The sequence below is a fragment of the Mytilus trossulus genome, chromosome 3, assembly GCF_036588685.1.
Source record: "Mytilus trossulus isolate FHL-02 chromosome 3, PNRI_Mtr1.1.1.hap1, whole genome shotgun sequence".
Classification (NCBI taxonomy): Eukaryota; Metazoa; Mollusca; class Bivalvia; order Mytilida; family Mytilidae; genus Mytilus; species Mytilus trossulus.
Window position 1 is genome coordinate 6,733,164 of NC_086375.1, and position 18,163 is coordinate 6,751,326.

The 18,163-nt window shown below is 35.4% G+C and overlaps 2 protein-coding genes across 2 annotated transcripts in view; both read left to right on the plus strand.

Annotated features, from left to right (window-relative positions):
- Nucleotides 1-3,012: 3,012 nt before the first annotated feature.
- LOC134709917 (uncharacterized) lies at nucleotides 3,013-4,488 on the plus strand. The gene has a single exon (XM_063570041.1). The coding sequence runs from the start codon at nucleotides 3,013-3,015 to the stop codon at nucleotides 4,486-4,488; it is 1,476 nt and encodes a 491-aa protein (XP_063426111.1).
- A 3,298-nt stretch (nucleotides 4,489-7,786) lies between these two features.
- The window catches only part of LOC134709918 (transport and Golgi organization protein 1 homolog), a 29,084-nt gene continuing 18,707 nt past the window's right edge, over nucleotides 7,787-18,163 (plus strand). Inside the window, exons 1-8 of the mRNA XM_063570042.1 lie at nucleotides 7,787-7,982; nucleotides 10,278-10,411; nucleotides 11,179-11,268; nucleotides 11,765-11,876; nucleotides 12,431-12,459; nucleotides 13,083-13,362; nucleotides 14,639-17,265; nucleotides 17,571-17,699. Coding sequence (XP_063426112.1) covers nucleotides 7,856-7,982; nucleotides 10,278-10,411; nucleotides 11,179-11,268; nucleotides 11,765-11,876; nucleotides 12,431-12,459; nucleotides 13,083-13,362; nucleotides 14,639-17,265; nucleotides 17,571-17,699 — 3,528 coding nt within the window. The 5' untranslated portion in view covers nucleotides 7,787-7,855. The remainder of the gene's footprint in view (nucleotides 7,983-10,277; nucleotides 10,412-11,178; nucleotides 11,269-11,764; nucleotides 11,877-12,430; nucleotides 12,460-13,082; nucleotides 13,363-14,638; nucleotides 17,266-17,570; nucleotides 17,700-18,163) is intronic.

Genomic DNA, 18,163 nt, shown 5'->3' on the forward strand with positions numbered 1-18,163 from the left:
TAAAATGTCGGAACGCTTGAATACGACCGACGATGAGGCATCCGACCAGAATTGTTTAAACCTTAAAATGTCGGAACGCTAGAATACGACTGACGATGAGACATCTGACCAGAATTGTTTAAACCAATGTCAGAACGCTTGAATACGTCCGACGATGAGACATCTGACCAGAATTGTTTAAACCTTAAAATGTCGGAACGCTTGAATACGACTGACAATGAGACATCTGACCAGAATTGTTTAAACCTTAAAATGTCGGAACGCTTGAATACGACCGACGATGAGACATCTGACCAGAATTGTTTAAACCTTAAAATGTCGGAACGCTTGAATATGACTGACGATGAGGCGTCTGACCAGAATTGTTTAAACCTTAAAATGTCGGAACGATTTAATACGACTGACGATGAGACATCTGACCTGAATTGTTTAAACCTTAAAATGTCGGAACGCTTGAATACGACTGACGATGAGACATCTGAACAGAATTGTTTAAACCTTAAAATGTCGGAACGCTTGAATACGACCGACGTTGAGACATCTGACCAGAATTGTTTAAACCTCAAAATGTCGGAACGCTTGAATATGACTGACGATGAGGCGTCTGACCAGAATTGTTTAAACCTTAAAATGTCGGAACGCTTGAATACGACTGACGATGAGACATCTGACCAGAATTGTTTAAACCTTAAAACGTGGGAACGCTTGAATACGACTGACGATGAGACATCTGACCAGAATTGTTTAAACCTTAAAACGTCGGAACGCTTGAATACGACTGACGATGAGACATCTGACCAGAATTGTTTAAACCTTAAAATGTCGGAACGCTTGAATACGACTGACGATGAGACATCTGACCAGAATTGTTTAAACCTTAAAACGTCGGAACGCTTGAATATGACTGGCGATGAGACATCCTACCAGAATTGTTTAAACCTTAAAACGTCGGAACGCTTGAATACGACTGACGATGAGACATCTGACCAGAATTGTTTAAACCTTAAAATGTCGGAACGCTTGAATACGACTGACGATGAGACATCTGACCAGAATTGTTTAAACCTTAAAATGTCGGAACGCTAGAATACGACTGACGATGAGACATCTGACCAGAATTGTTTAAACCTTAAAACGTCGGAACGCTTGAAAACGACTGACGATGAGACATCTGACCAGAATTGTTTAAACCTTAAAATGTCGGAACGCTAGAATACGACTGACGATGAGACATCTGACCAGAATTGTTTAAACCTTAAAATGTCGGAACGCTTGAATACGACCGACGATGAGGCATCCGACCAGAATTGTTTAAACCTTAAAATGTCGGAACGCTAGAATACGACTGACGATGAGACATCTGACCAGAATTGTTTAAACCAATGTCAGAACGCTTGAATACGTCCGACGATGAGACATCTGACCAGAATTGTTTAAACCTTAAAATGTCGGAACGCTTGAATACGACTGACAATGAGACATCTGACCAGAATTGTTTAAACCTTAAAATGTCGGAACGCTTGAATACGACCGACGATGAGACATCTGACCAGAATTGTTTAAACCTTAAAATGTCGGAACGCTTGAATATGACTGACGATGAGGCGTCTGACCAGAATTGTTTAAACCTTAAAATGTCGGAACGATTTAATACGACTGACTATGAGACATCTGACCTGAATTGTTTAAACCTTAAAATGTCGGAACGCTTGAATACGACTGACGATGAGACATCTGAACAGAATTGTTTAAACCTTAAAATGTCGGAACGCTTGAATACGACCGACGTTGAGACATCTGACCAGAATTGTTTAAACCTCAAAATGTCGGAACGCTTGAATATGACTGACGATGAGGCGTCTGACCAGAATTGTTTAAACCTTAAAATGTCGGAACGATTTAATACGACTGACGATGAGACATCTGACCAGAATTGTTTCAACCTTAAAATGTCGGAACGCTTGAATACGACTGACGATGAGACATCTGAACAGAATTGTTTAAACCTTAAAATGTCGGAACGCTTGAATACGACCGACGTTGAGACATCTGACCAGAATTGTTTAAACCTTAAAATGACGGAACGCTTGAATACGACTGACGATGAGACATCTGACCAGAATTGTTTAAACATTAAAATGTCGTAACGCTTGAATACGACTGACGATGAGACATCTGACCAGAATTGTTTAAACCTTAGAATGTCAGAACGATTGAATACGACTGACGATGAGACATCTGACCAGAATTGTTTAAACCAATGTCAGAACGCTTGAATACGACCGACGATGAGACATCTGACCAGAATTGTTTAAACCTTAAAATGTCGGAACGCTTGAATACGACTGACAATGAGACATCTGACCAGAATTGTTTAAACCTTAAAATGTCGGAACGCTTGAATACGACCGACGATGAGACATCTGACCAGAATTGTTTAAACCTTAAAATGTCGGAACGCTTGATTATGACTGACGATGAGGCGTCTGACCAGAATTGTTTAAACCTTAAAATGTCGGAACGATTTAATACGACTGACGATGAGACATCTGACCAGAATTGTTTAAACCTTAAAATGTCGGAACGCTTGAATACGACTGACGATGAGACATCTGAACAGAATTGTTTAAACCTTAAAATGTCGGAACGCTTGAATACGACCGACGTTGAGACATCTGACCAGAATTGTTTAATCCTTAAAATGTCGGAACGCTTGAATATGACTGACGATGAGGCGTCTGACCAGAATTGTTTAAACCTTAAAATGTCGGAACGATTTAATACGACTGACGATGAGACATCTGACCAGAATTGTTTAAACCTTAAAATGTCGGAACGCTTGAATACGACTGACGATGAGACATCTGACCAGAATTGTTTAAACCAATGTCAGAACGCTTGAATACGACCGACGATGAGACATCTGACCAGAATTGTTTAAACCTTAAAATGTCGGAACGCTTGAATACGACTGACAATGAGACATCTGACCAGAATTGTTTAAACCTTAAAATGTCGGAACGCTTGAATACGACCGACGATGAGACATCTGACCAGAATTGTTTAAACCTTAAAATGTCGGAACGCTTGATTATGACTGACGATGAGGCGTCTGACCAGAATTGTTTAAACCTTAAAATGTCGGAACGATTTAATACGACTGACGATGAGACATCTGACCAGAATTGTTTAAACCTTAAAATGTCGGAACGATTGAATACGACTGACGATGAGACATCTGAACAGAATTGTTTAAACCTTAAAATGTCGGAACGCTTGAATACGACCGACGTTGAGACATCTGACCAGAATTGTTTAATCCTTAAAATGTCGGAACGCTTGAATATGACTGACGATGAGGCGTCTGACAAGAATTGTTTAAACCTTAAAATGTCGGAACGATTTAATACGACTGACGATGAGACATCTGACCAGAATTGTTTAAACCTTAAAATGTCGGAACGCTTGAATACGACTGACGATGAGACATCTGAACAGAATTGTTTAAACCTTAAAATGTCGGAACGCTTGAATACGACCGACGTTGAGACATCTGACCAGAATTGTTTAAACCTTAAAATGACGGAACGCTTGAATACGACTGACGATGAGACATCTGACCAGAATTGTTTAAACATTAAAATGTCGGAACGCTTGAATACGACTGACGATGAGACATCTGACCAGAATTGTTTAAACCTTAGAATGTCAGAACGATTGAATACGACTGACGATGAGACATCTGACCAGAATTGTTTAAACATTAAAATGTCGGAACGCTTGAATACGACTGACGATGAGACATCTGACCAGAATTGTTTAAACCTTAAAATGTCGGAACGCTTGAATACGACTGACAATGAGACATCTGACCAGAATTGTTTAAACCTTAAAATGTCGGAACGCTTGAATACGACTGACAATGAGACATCTGACCAGAATTGTTTAAACCTTAAAATGTCGGAACGCTTGAATACGACTGACGATGAGACATCTGACCAGAATTGTTTAAACCTTAAAATGTCGGAACGCTTGAATACGACTGACAATGAGACATCTGACCAGAATTGTTTAAACCTTAAAATGTCGGAACGCTTGAATACGACTGACGATGAGACATCTGACCAGAATTGTTTAAACCTTAAAATGTCGGAACGCTTGAATACGACTGACGATGAGACATCTGACCAGAATTGTTTAAACCTTAAAATGTCGGAACGCTTGAATACGACTGACAATGAGACATCTGACCAGAATTGTTTAAACCTTAAAATGTCGGAACGCTTGAATACGACTGACGATGAGACATCTGACCAGAATTGTTTAAACCTTAAAATGTCGGAACGCTTGAATACGACTGACAATGAGACATCTGACCAGAATTGTTTAAACCTTGAAATGACGGAACGCTTGAATACGACTGACAATGAGACATCTGACCAGAATTGTTTAAACCTTAAAATGTCAGAACGATTGATACATGTGTGAATCTTAAACACAAAAAGAAACCGTTACTTAAATTTATAAGATCTATATGATCGTGAGTCTTGGACATAAAAGAGACACTCGATTATTAACTGAATTGAAAGATTTGATACGATTGATTTTATAGGATGATCTCGGCCTGATTATGTAGAAAAGTCACCTGATCCAGTCTTGGTTAACTCAAAGCCAGTTCATTGTTTGTTATATGCTGACGATATTGTCATTTTTATTCCTTGGAAAAGGGGCTTCAGTGCAAACTTGATCAATTAAATAATTATTGTAAAGATTGGTGTATGAAAATTAATCTAAAAAAAACTAAGGTGATGGTATTTAACAAAGCAGTCTGGCATATAAAACATAATTTTTATTTTAATGACAGATTGATAGATTGTGTTCAACATTGTTACTATTTAGGTATAACATTTAGTGCATCAGGTTCTTTTTCCTTTGCTTAGAAGGAATTGAACAATAAGGCATTGAAAGCATACTACAAGCTACGAAACAATCTATATATAATTAAAATATTGATCTCTGATTACGTAATCAGAGATCAATATTTTAATTAGATTGGCTACGAAAGGACTTCTTATCACTGAATCCAAATAGTTAAAACAGCCTCCACGTATTTGATCATACAATTAAACCCATTCTTTTATATAGTTCGGAAATTTGGGGCTTTTTTAATCCCTTCAAAATAAAAAATATTTCTCAGACTTCTACAGTTGATCAAGCCTATCATAAACTTCTTTAAGAAAGATTACATATGCAATTTTGTAAATTATTACTAGGTGTGGGGAAAAGAGCAACAAACCTTGCCACTCTTTCAGAACTCTGGAGATTTCTTTTACATTTTAATATCACAAAATCTATAATCAGACACTGGCACTGGCTTAAAAATTTGGGTTCATCCTTTCCCTTATTAAAAGATGCATATTTAGAGTCAGAGCTATTATTTGAAACAAAAATTTCCTCTTGGTATGGTTCTTTAAAACTATTTGCAAAAAAATTTTAATGAAGTTGACAGTCTAACCTTTGCAAGCAACTTTAGACTCAAAATTTTAATTAAAAAGTTTTTGTATGAGCACTATGAAATACAGTGGAGAAACAAAATGCACAATTGTGCTGATGGGAAGCTTTTATTTGTAGCTATAGCACTTTTAAGACTCATTTTGGCAGAGGAGAAATTTCACTCGATTGCGAATTTCTTTTCACAGACTAAGAATTGAACAAGGTCGCTATCAGGGTACTCCCCAACAAGACAGAATATGTCTCAGGTGCACCTCAAATGAAGTTGATGATGAAAAACATTTTTTATTCTCGTGTACATTATCTGAAGATAAGAGAAATTATTTAAATTCCACTATTAACTCACTATGCCCAAACTTTAAGCATTTGATGTCTAGCCAAAAACTGATATGGCTTCTTAATGTAGAGAATCTTGATACCTTGATATCTGTCTGTGAGTTAATTTATGAAAATAAAATATAACTTAAAAGATAAATATTAAAATGAGACTTTCTGCACTAGACACGAGGTTGGCATGGTTGGGTACAGGACGCATCTTACAAGTTCTATTACCTTTTTGTTTGTGATATATTATTTTTTTATTAAACTGGTAATATGTTATCTTTTTTGTAATTTGTGCACTTTGGTATGTCAATTAGCAGTGTCCCTTGGTGCCTCTTGCAGTTTTGTCACTTTTAAATAGTATTGACTCCTCTGTACCAGGCACGAGGATGACTTACCAGTTATGTGACTCTTCTTACCATATCTTACCATATCATTAATGTCCCGATCCCGATACACATTTGAATATGCACCCACAATGCCATAAAGCACCGTCCCATGGTGCCTCTTGCAGTTCAGCTAGATATATTTAGCCTACTCGCAGTATCGCAGTATTCTTTTTTGTTACTTTCTAGAGGTGTGCCTGAAACTTCTTCTTCTTCTTCTTCTTCTTCTTCTTCTTCTTCTTCTTCTTCTTCTTCTTCTTCTTCTTGAAGACAACACAGAACGTTTTCTTTTGGCTATTTACAGGATAAAACGTTCTCTATATGGTTCGGCTATAGTTTGACGTTAGATATCGGTGCCGATATATGTCTGTTACATCATGACTCGAATTTTGAACAGCATGCATAGCCTATTTTGTTTCCTGCGGTCTTCAATACTTTCCCTTTTTAAACAAGCGGAAACCCAATTGAAATAGAACAAAAGAATCCAAGCTCTTTGTTACAGAAGGCGATAAATGCTTACTGTAATGTTTACTATAGTACCAAAAAAAATAAAAGTTAATAGAAACAAATAAAACGGCAATTTTCTTCTCAATTACGAAGTGTTTTATTATGAAAAACACCAATTGCATAAGATTTCAATTTATCTATTATATAGTATTTGGTGTTTTTTTTAAAACTTTAATTAGGCCGTTAGTTTTCTCGTTTGAATTGTTTTACATTGTCTTATCGGGGCTTTTATAGCTGACTATGCGGTATGGACTTTGCTCATTTTTGAAGGCCATACGGTGACCAACAGTTGTTAATGTTTGTGTCATTTTGGTCTTTTGTGGATAGTTGTCTCATTGGCAATCATACCGCATCTTATTTTTTATATAATGCAGAGCAATTAGATATCAAGTCGACGACATGGGTATCTATCAAGTTGAATGTAGAAAATGCATATCCTCCGTTTTTGTTTAATTACCAAGGACGGAGAACATATCAATCTATTAGTTCAGTAATTTTCGTGTCAGCCCTTCCATTATGTGACTAAACTAAAAAATCCAAAAATATGGGTAACAATTGTATTTAAAAAGGACATCGAGTGCACCTTTTTATGTTAGGGCGTGTTTGAGGTGTATATTTTGTCTTTAAAACGTTCAAAGCGAGAGTATTTGATATATCAGCTCGCTTCAGATTCTATTATTTTTATATATCAAAATTATATGAAATACCTATCTAATGACTCACCAAAACAGGTAGGTGTGTTCGAATTGCTATATTTTTTTTTTAATAAAAAATACTTGACGACAGTCGTTTAAGTAAGTATATCTGATCATATCTAAATATAAATTTTACAAAAAGTCTGCAAAAAGTGTGGTCTCTGATGATGTAATCTAATTAGAATATATTGATCTCTGATTACGTTCTAAAACATCTTGTTTCAAACTGATCCGATGTGTCTTTAAAAAACATTCAACTACTTGTCTTGGTACGAGCGGTCTTTGGTCCGAGTTAACCTAAATTCTGTTGAACTGGTCCCTGTATTGATTTCTTGCTACACTCAACATTACACATATCAAGAAACAGTCTACCGGATGTTAAAAAATATGCAGCTGATTTTTCTTACGTGTACAAGCTATTGAAAACAAATTGAAATGAAACCACGGCTTGTATGTCGAATCCAGATGATTTCAAAAGTGCTTATTGTATTGCTTTATGCCATTCAATGTTCAGGGTCGAAAATTTCCGATTTGCGACTTTGTGCAGACGATGATTGTAAAAGTAAGTCCACAATAACAAAACATGCGGCATATTTTTTTTTAAAGCAGTACTATTTTCAACTTGCAATTAAGCAGTAATTTATGATTTGAAGGTAGTAGATTTACCCTATTCACTGTTTCAATTTCCTGTTCCTTCCAGTGTTAGTTGTTCCCAATACACCTTATCACTATTTCAGTTTTTTGGTCCCGCTTCTGCTTCTTCTTCTGCTTCTGCAGATAATGGCGACAATCAACAAACTGATTTTACTGCCATGGCTTCGGCGCTTGAAATTTTGATGTCATATAACAATCACATTTTGACTTGTCGTCAGATATTTTCTATGAGGACGGAAAAATTTGCGGGAACTGTTGTGTTGTCCAGTAATGGCAGACAAATTGCTATAAGGTGTATTCCCCTTAATTCAGCATGTTCAGGGTTGTATAAATTATAATTTGTAAACTCAAACAAACATAAAATATTTATCTAATAAAATTAACCACAGACTTTTACATGGGAGACCCATGACTTTGTCAGCATAGGACAGTCCTGTGATAGTTGTTACTATAGTGTTATCAACTGGCTGTTTTTGTATTGGCCCTGTAATAGATTCAAGGTTAGCTGTATTCGACCATTAATATAAGTAAATTAAAAACACATGGGTCAATACACCTTTTTTCCATATTGGCCCTGTTTTTTTTCCATTTCAAGACTTTAAGACATTACAAAACATTGCACATCATTTAACCTGTTTATTTAATTTTATGGTTTTATTTTGAAAAAAAAATATAATACAAATGTTTTTATTCATAATGTTTTCAGTCATGTCAGTATTGCTCATGCTGATTTACCTGTGTAAGACTTGTTTGCTCATTTCATTTAATAATGATATGTCAGAGGAGGAACACATTTTTTACATGGCCAAAATTAAGAAATGGTTATGTTTTAATAAAATTTCCACCAAATGTAGTCTACCACTCTGTTAGATTTCTTCATCAAGATGAAAATGTACCATAATGTGACATTGTCCATATTGACACGTTAATGTTAAGTATTAAATTAGGAAACTTGTTTTGATGTGTTTTGTCATTTGATTAGGGACTTCAAGATTGTATTTTCCTCTGAGTTCAGTATTTTTGTAATTTTACTTATTAACCAAAAAAGATTTTAGTCATTTATTATATATTTAAGTCTTGAACATTGGAAATTGGTCATTGTTGAAAATGCTCATTCTAATATGACGTGCTTCTTTCGCTTTGTAAACAACACTGTGATAAAATTCTCGATATATCTATACTTAGCGCAGACTCCGTGGTGTACATAATACTGGCTGTTACAATACACTTCCCACGTAAATCCACATGTATTGAAACCTAATTGCAAACCCTTTGTCGATTTAATTGTTTTAAAAATTGCAATTCAGAAAAGACAAAATCACTTTTATTCTTATTCGGATGCTTATAAAAAGAAATCATGCATAAGAGCTCGGAGAAACCAACAAAATAAAAATAAAATAAAATTCCGCGAAAGTCTATTAATGTTTTTTGCGCATTTAAGTCATTACAAAACATGACGTCATACAAATGAAAACTCTAGAGTTGAACGTTTTCCGTTACGTTAACTATTGACATGTCGTTTACTATTGTATTAAAATTGATTATCAAGGTAGGTTATGTTTGATTTTCTATTCTATTGCATTATTCGCATATGTACTGATTTCAGCAAGTCAACATGGCGGCTCATTGGTTACGAAATGTCATCTTTGGATTTGACGGTAGCTCACGGGAAAAACATATAAATCAACATGACAATTGTTGGTTTTGAGAATGAAACATATTTTTTTTCAGCGGTTGTTCACGAAATAATCCGTGCAAGCTACGGATCTATTAAAATGATGAGCTTTATCAAACAGGGAGTAAAAAAGAACAGCCATACACACAGATTTACCCACCCTCGCTTCAGTTTTTTTAATGATCGTATTTGTCCTATTAGAATCGAAATAATTCATGGAAGCCATAGATTATTGGAAATTTACACATGGCCTGGGCTGTGATATTCGTTGATTTTATCCCTCGCTAACGCTCAGGATAAAATTCGAATATCACGGCCCAGGCCATGTGTAAATTTCCAATAATCTATGGCTTCCATGAATTATTTCTTAATTATCATATGTGTACATGTAAATCCAGGTTAAAGCCTCTAGTTTACAATTGTATGTCGTCTAGGATGTGTGAAGTGTATTTATCAAAACAAGGATTACATTTCCAAATTCCATCTTACATGTACCATGGTGTTACTTAAATATATTTTATTTTTTAGCTATGTTATCATTAGCCAAGACATTAGCTAGACATCATCACAATGATCCTATTTTCCTTACATTCAGTCGTGGAGAAGTTGTACAAATATTAAGTAAATCTGCAGGAAACAGACCAGATCTCTGGGGTGGACAGGTAACTAATTCAAAGGAAAATTTTAACAAAAAAAATGTATGATTTTCTGTGTGAACATTGTTACAACATATGCTTATTGAAGGCCGTACATTGACCTTTAATCACTATAAATTGTTATTTGGATGGAGAGTTGTCTCATTGGCACTCACACCCCATCTTTCTATATCTATGTATAACATGTATAACAAAGAGTTCTGTATTTAATTGGTATTCACTAATGTTAACGAGAAAGGGTGATATACTGGTATTTGTGGTTTTTAAATTAATAAATGTATTGATTTCAATAAAATATGAACAATTAAAAAGGTTATGAGACAAATACTTCTATAAAGTCGACCTACTGTCATCAACAGTGGACATACATTGTATATAGTCTAGAAAGTTGTGAATACATTTTTTTTTTCTTTGGTCAAGTTGTTGTCTCTTTGACACATAATCATTCCCCATTTCCATTCTCAATTTTATTAAACAGAGACTCCAAAATACAAAACACAAAAAATGTATCTGCCATCAGCACTTTTAAATGCTAATAAACTATTTCATGTATTACCCTGTAAAAAAGTATCGACACTAATTAACTTGACTTGGGCAGGCTTATGAACATATTTCAATTTTAAACTTTTTATATTTATATCTCAAACCTGATATAATAATTATGATACATGTAGTTTGAAGTTACCATATGAACAATATAACTAATGCCTTTCTGTCAGTGTAACATGATTCAGAATAATCTATATATAATTAATCTTCAATCTGGTTTTCAGATAGGAGATAGAAAAGGTTACTTTCCAAGATCATTTGTGAGGGAATATAAAGTTGAAATTCCCAACCCAGGAAAGATAGTTCCCACAGAGGTAAGTTTATAATTTTGAGTGAATGTAAAAGTGAAATTCCTAACCCAGCAAGATGATTCCCAAAAAGTTTAGTTTACAATTTTGAGTGAATATAAAATGTTAAAAGTTATAAAGATAGTTCCCACAGATGACTGTATGATTTTCAGGAAATGGAAATAGTCTGTTCATGTTCATGATTTATTTTGATAATGCCAAAAGGTGACATACAATTTATATTTGATTTTTTTAATTTGAATTAGAAGAAAAACCACCATGAATTTTTTTTTTTTATCTGGAGTTATATGCAAGTTATAGACTACATTCACCTTCAAACAGGTAGTGCTGTGTTGAATATGGCTATACATAAGGTATTAAAACTAATGAACAGGGTTAAATTGTGATATGGTATGTATGGCTTTGATTTTTGTAAAATAGAAAATAATGGTTATGGGGTGGCTGAGAATGAGAGCATTATTTATTTCCATTTCAAATAAGGTTATTCATCTGGCTTTTTTAGGGTAATGAACCCAAGCCCCTATTGACTCAGCCAGAAGGTGAGAAAGATGAAACAGAACTTGAAGATGAAGATGAGACTGACAGTAAAGAAGATGATGAAGGATACCAAAGTGGTAAATTATTTTAATTTATTAAATTTTATAATTCATATAAGTGATAACAGAAATATACACTTATGCCTCAAGGGATTGAAGGCATATTAACAGTACAAATATATATACTATTATAAAAATTTAATGGAGTTTTAACCAATTTGATGTGTACACAAACCTACACCTATGCCTGTCTAGAACAAATGTAGAAGCAAAATTCACAAAAGATAACACGATTCTTGTAATCAGTTGTATAAGTAGTAGGTATCAGTCTGTGCCAAACTTTTTTAGGGTTTGTCTGACCTAAAAAGATATATGAACTTTTCTACTATATATTCAACCAAAAAATCTTAAAAAATCTGTCTGACCGCATGATTTTTTGTCTGACATTTTGTCAGTCAGACAGAGTTTGGGATACACTGAGGTATCAAAAAAATAACTGATCTGCACAGTTCAGCTGCTTGCTGGATGCTTTATGTGACACATTGTATTTCTGAGCTGAATGATGTGAAGAGTTCAGAAGCTCTATTGAACTCAGATTAAAAATACTTACTTAACTTTGATTATATTTGTAGATGAGAACTCAGAGGAAACAGAGAAGAAGGTAATTAACATCATTAGATTAGATGCTTTAGATTACTGTGGATTCATTATAATTTGTTGGATACCAATTTTCAGGTACAGGGGAACCAAGAATTCAAATGTTCATTGAATACCATATTTTCTTTAGGCTTTGTATATGGAGATGGGCAAACAACGAAATCAAATATCCATGAATATGCAAGTTTTCAGCAATCCACAAAAAAATCATATCCATGAAAATAAATGAATCCACAGTAATAATGGCTGCATAAGCTTCTTCAGTCTATTTCAATATATTACGAGGGAGTTTCCCGAAGAATAAAATTAGCTGTCTATAAAAGGAATTAAACCTGTTTCTAATTTAATAGATGTATATTTTGTTTCACCAGTTTTTGATTGGAAAAGCACAGGGAGGTTTTCTGTTCTCTAACTTTAGTTTGCATCAACCAATTGTAATGAAACTTTTACATAAGGCTTATTACCACTAAACACAGACCAAGTTCAGTTTTTAGAGGGGTCACTTTAACTGTTCTAGAGTTATGTCCCTTACAAGTGGAAAAATTGCTAAATTTTCCGTATCCATTCTCTTACTTGATGTTTAGATTATAGAAAAATGTAGAATTTGTTTTTCGCCTGATATTGCAGGATAACAAAGATGGTTTAGAGTTTTCAGACTATGACGGAACAGACATTGAAACAGAAGACAATGAGGTCAGAATTGAGGAAGATGTTGGAAAGCAAGATGAGGTAAAAAATGAAGCACAACAGAATGAGGTCAGAAGTGAAGGCCAACGGGATGTCGGGAAAGATGGCAATATACAACAAGACCAACCTAAAACTGGAGATGACGAGACAAAGGAACAAGTTGGAGATGATAAAACAGAAAAAGCCACTGGAGATGATACGAAAAAAGAGGAGATTAAAGGTATCTTTTTTATCTGTCATTTATTAATTGGTTTCTTTTGAGATTCAAATTACAACAATTTTCCAAAGTAAAACCGCTTATTGATATATATTATTTTTTCTTCTGTAAAAGGTAAAATCACAAAAATAATGAACTCTGAGGAAAATTCAAAACCGAAAGTCCCTAATCAAATGGTAAAACCTGTGTTTAATATATTCATTGTTTAGATACAACTGTTTAACCACTTTGTACAAGTTCTTTATTTATTAAAATAAATGATTTGGTATCTTGTCTTTAGCTTAAAATGGTTTATACAGTGAAACTTCTCAAAACCGGCCGCCCGTCGGACCACGGGATTCGGCCGGTTTTCAGGGGTGGCCGGTTTATTGAATTTGAGTTTAACAAGAGTTACTTCCCTTCAATATAAGAGTTACTTCCCTTCAATATGTGTGGATTTGAATTTTTTTTACCATGTATTGTACCTCAATCATAAAGTTTGTTTTATTGTAAAAATTAAGCTTTGTATTCTAAATTGATTGTGAAATAAATACTAAAACATCATTTGTATCGTTATTATTTTTTATTTTGCAGGAATAACAAATAAAATGCAACTATATAACAAAACAGTTTTAATATCGATATATTATGTTCTTGAATCCACTGTCATTCTATAATCATCGGTACCATACCATGAATGAAGACAACTAATGTACAAGGAGTGTATTCGTAAATTTAAAGAATACTTAAATAGATTATCATAACAAGATTTAATATCAAATTTGGAAAAAACTGCCTAACAAAATTAAAGTAGCCAAGCTCAAACATTAAATGAAAAGTAATTGTCCTCCTGCTTGATTAGCGAGGGGAAAGATAATTTATTCGGGTATTCATTTGACATTGACAGGTAAACACTACTCAGTGGCCATGCAGGTGTCTAATTGACCGGATTAACTTGTTTGTTTATACAACAGTCTTATGTATGGACTAATGATTACAAATTAGAAGGCCGGTTTTATGAGGTGATATTTTATTGATTTTGATTACACAAATACACAAATAACGGCAGGTATCCGGTTTAAAGGGGTGGCCGGTTTTATAAGGTTACCTGACCGTTTATTTACATACACGCCGGCCGGGACTTGTTGTTTTGGCCGGTATGAAGGGAGAACCAGTATTAAAAGGGACCGGTTTAGAGAAGTTTCACTGTAGTATTGTCATGTGCATTCATGGATTATTACACAAAGTATATAAAGTTTTTAACTGTTGAACTAATTAGAATTCCTGTGTATAATTTCAGATGATAATACAGAGGTAGATGAAACAGAAGTAGGGGGAGATGAAAGAGAGAAAGATGATAACAAAGAGGAAATGAAAGATGTGAAGGTAGAGGAAAAAAGCAGTGAATCTCCAGATGTCAAAGGTCAAGGTCAGAAAGTTCCAGATGGTGAAAAACCTAATGAAGGTTCACAAATTGTTGAGTCGGAGGAAGGATTGCAAATAAATGATGAAAATCTATTGGACGAAAAAAAGGAGGAAAGTGAAAGCGCAGAAAATGAAAGTGAGGGGAAAGTTGATGTAGATCAGAAAGAGGATAGGAAACCAGTTGAAGAAGGTAAACAAGCACCTGACATAGTTGAGGCAACCCCATCATCTAATATAGAAAAACCGGAAGAAGTCCAGGCAACTGGATCACCTAACTTAGAAAAACCTTTAGCAGAAGCACAGGAAACAAAATCACCTGACATGGAAAAACCAATAGAAGAGGTCCAGGTAACCCAACCACCTGTAATAGAAAAACCTGTTGAAGAGGTCCCTGCTAAAGAAATGACACCACCCTCTGTTGCTGAAGTGATCCCATCAGAGGAGGTCAAGCCCACACCAGCTGTTGATGTACCTGTAGAATTAAAGGAGACGTCAGCTGAACAAGTGAAGCCCACACCTGTATTGGAATCCTCACAACCATCAGCAATGGATGGCTATACAATCATCGATGGCACACCTTTCCCATTAGATATGTTTGAAGATTCAGAACCACAGAAAACAGCCCTTAAAGTGGAAAGTTCAACACCAGTTATACAGGCTACTGTTACACAAGATGTTGCTCCTAGTCAAGCAGCACCTTCAGGAGATGGACCTAATGTTGTAGAAATGGAACAAAAGCAGACATCAGAGCAGAAATCTCAGACCCAAGATCAGTCAGGTCATACAGGGCAAGAAAGACCCGTGGAAAGTATACAAGGTCAAACTCAACAGAAGGAGAATTCCCCTCAGGTGCCTCAAGAAACTGGTCCCACAGGAGAACAACTAGATAAAACAGAAGAGACCCAAAACCTGCAGAAAGAGAGTTCCCCTCAAGTACCTCCACAAACTGGTCAGACAGAGCAAAGTCAACAACAACAGCAGACAAGTCAAGACCAACCAGAACAAAAATTACCTCAGGAAACTGGGCAGATTGATCAGAGACAAGCAAATGGTCTACAAATGCAGCAAGGTCAACAGGTACAGCAAGGTCAACAGGTACAGCAAGGTCAACAGGTTCAGCAAGGTCAGCAAATACCGCAAGGTCAACAAATGCAGCAAGATCAACAGGTACAGCAAGGTCAACAGGTTCAGCAAGGTCAACAAATACCACAAGGTCAACAAATACCACAAGGTCAACCAATGCAGCAAGTACCAGACCAAATAGTTGAACAAGTGAGACAGCAGGGACCAGGAAGCCTGACAGATGAGCAAAAACTGCAGCTGGAAAAGATGAAATCATCTCAGTCAGTTCAGACTGAACAGACAGGTCAACCTGTCCAGGAACAAAAAGGACAGGTTGAGCAAGGTCAACAAGGTCAAATGCCTAAGGAACAAATAATTCAAGATCAAATAATAAAAGAAGACAAAGAGACCAACATTTTGAATGAGGCTGTTAAAAAAGCTTCTGGGCTTCATCCTGATGTTGAATTTGTCACAGAAGATTTGATGGAGTTTTTGGATGAGGAGAAGAAAGAATCAAATGAAGATAAACCTGCTGTAGAACAGCCATCCAGTTCTGTTCAGACTGGTACCCCAGTTATCAGTGATAAACCTAATCAACAAGGTGATGCACACCAGAATTCACCACAAAAGCAACAAGATCAAACTGGTTCTCCAACACAAACACAAGAGCAAAATGGTGGTCCACAAGGTAAACCAGATCAGCAACAACAAACTAGTTCCCCATTGGTTAGTGATAAACCAGATCAGCAACAACAAACTGGTTCCCCATTGGTGAGTGATAAACCACTTCAGCATCAGTCTGGTTCTTCACAACAACAAGCTGATACCCAAGCACCATCACCAGCTGATGTAAGAGATATTAAACCAATGACAGAAGGAGGAAAGACAGAGCCCCAGGTATTACGGAATGACATTAGAAGTTCCCTGTCAGTGGCTGATCAACTTATGTCTTCTATGAACATGGACATTCCAGCCAAACAACAGCAGCATCAGGCGACTATGGTTTTACAGGATAATACTGATATCAAGTTTGGAACAGCCAATGCCACTGATACTAATGTGCCACCAGCCAATTCAGAGCCACATGTACATGATGTGTATAAAACGGCAGACTTCTTGACTAGGAAGCCATTATCACACAATACAGATACTAATGTTAATGGGATACAGAGTGTTCAACCTGATGTTAAAGCTGAAGAGAAACCACAGACTATTACACCATTACCACAAAAGGAGATTACACCACCACCTAGACAAGACGAGATGCCACCACCGCCATCACAACAGAATGTGACACCTGACCCACAAGATACGGTCCTTACACGGAAGATTACTGATGACACACTTGAGGAAGAAGAGAATAAGGAATACCAGGAACAACAAGGATGGAGGGTTGGATTCAGAGGAATGGAAGCTAAACTTAAACTGGTTGTAGAAAAGGTAAGCTTAGTTGATTCTATAGAGTTGTATTCTAGAAAATGTTGGTATATTTCATTAGATTATTATATTGTAGGCTTAGTTTAAAATTTAAATTGAAAGGATAACTATAAGGAAGGATCCATATCACTCATATATTAAATGAATTATAGGTTAAGGATATAGGTAGATAGAGACTTGTCAGCTAAGTTTAAACTAGATTAAGATAATAATCAGATTAAATAGATATCAACTAAAGAGCTAATTTCTTAGTTTACAGACTAATTTTAAAGCTGTTCAATCACTCATGACTTCTTGTTTTTTTTCAGCTTCCACCGTCAATTCAGTCTCTACTAGAACAGGAACCATTAGGTCTGACACCACAGATGACAGTCCTTGTTGTCATAGTAACAATAACAATGTTAATGACTATTTCCTGTCTGTCTTGTTTATGTGGAGTAAGTACTTATTAGTTCAATGATTTTAGATACTGTGAATTCATCTATTATCCTGCTGGATTGATGAAAAAATTGTAATTTTATCGATATTTAATTAGTGGTTTTGCAAAAGTACTAAAAGCAAATTAATTCTGAACTAGTATATATATTTGTTGAGGGGCTAGTTGAAGGATGCCTCCATGTGCCAGAATTTCTCGCTGCATTGAATACCTGTTGCTGACCTTCTGCTGTTGTCTGTTCTATGGTCAGGTTGTTGTCTCTTTGACACATTCCCCATTTCCATTCACAATTTTATTAAAGCAAAATACACTACTCATTGAAAAAATAGGGAAATAGTTCAAATATAAAAAATATACAAATGGCTGATTAAAGAGGGCTGGAGTTATTATCAGTGTTTGTCTGTCAAGAGATTTTTAAAAAAAAAAAATATTTGAATGGGAAATCATAGTCAGAATATATTTCAT

What these genes read in the sequence shown, in the direction of transcription:
- LOC134709917 (XM_063570041.1), top strand. Translation starts at nt 3,013, where the DNA reads ATGTCGGAACGCTTGAATACGACCGACGATGAGACATCTGACCAGAAT.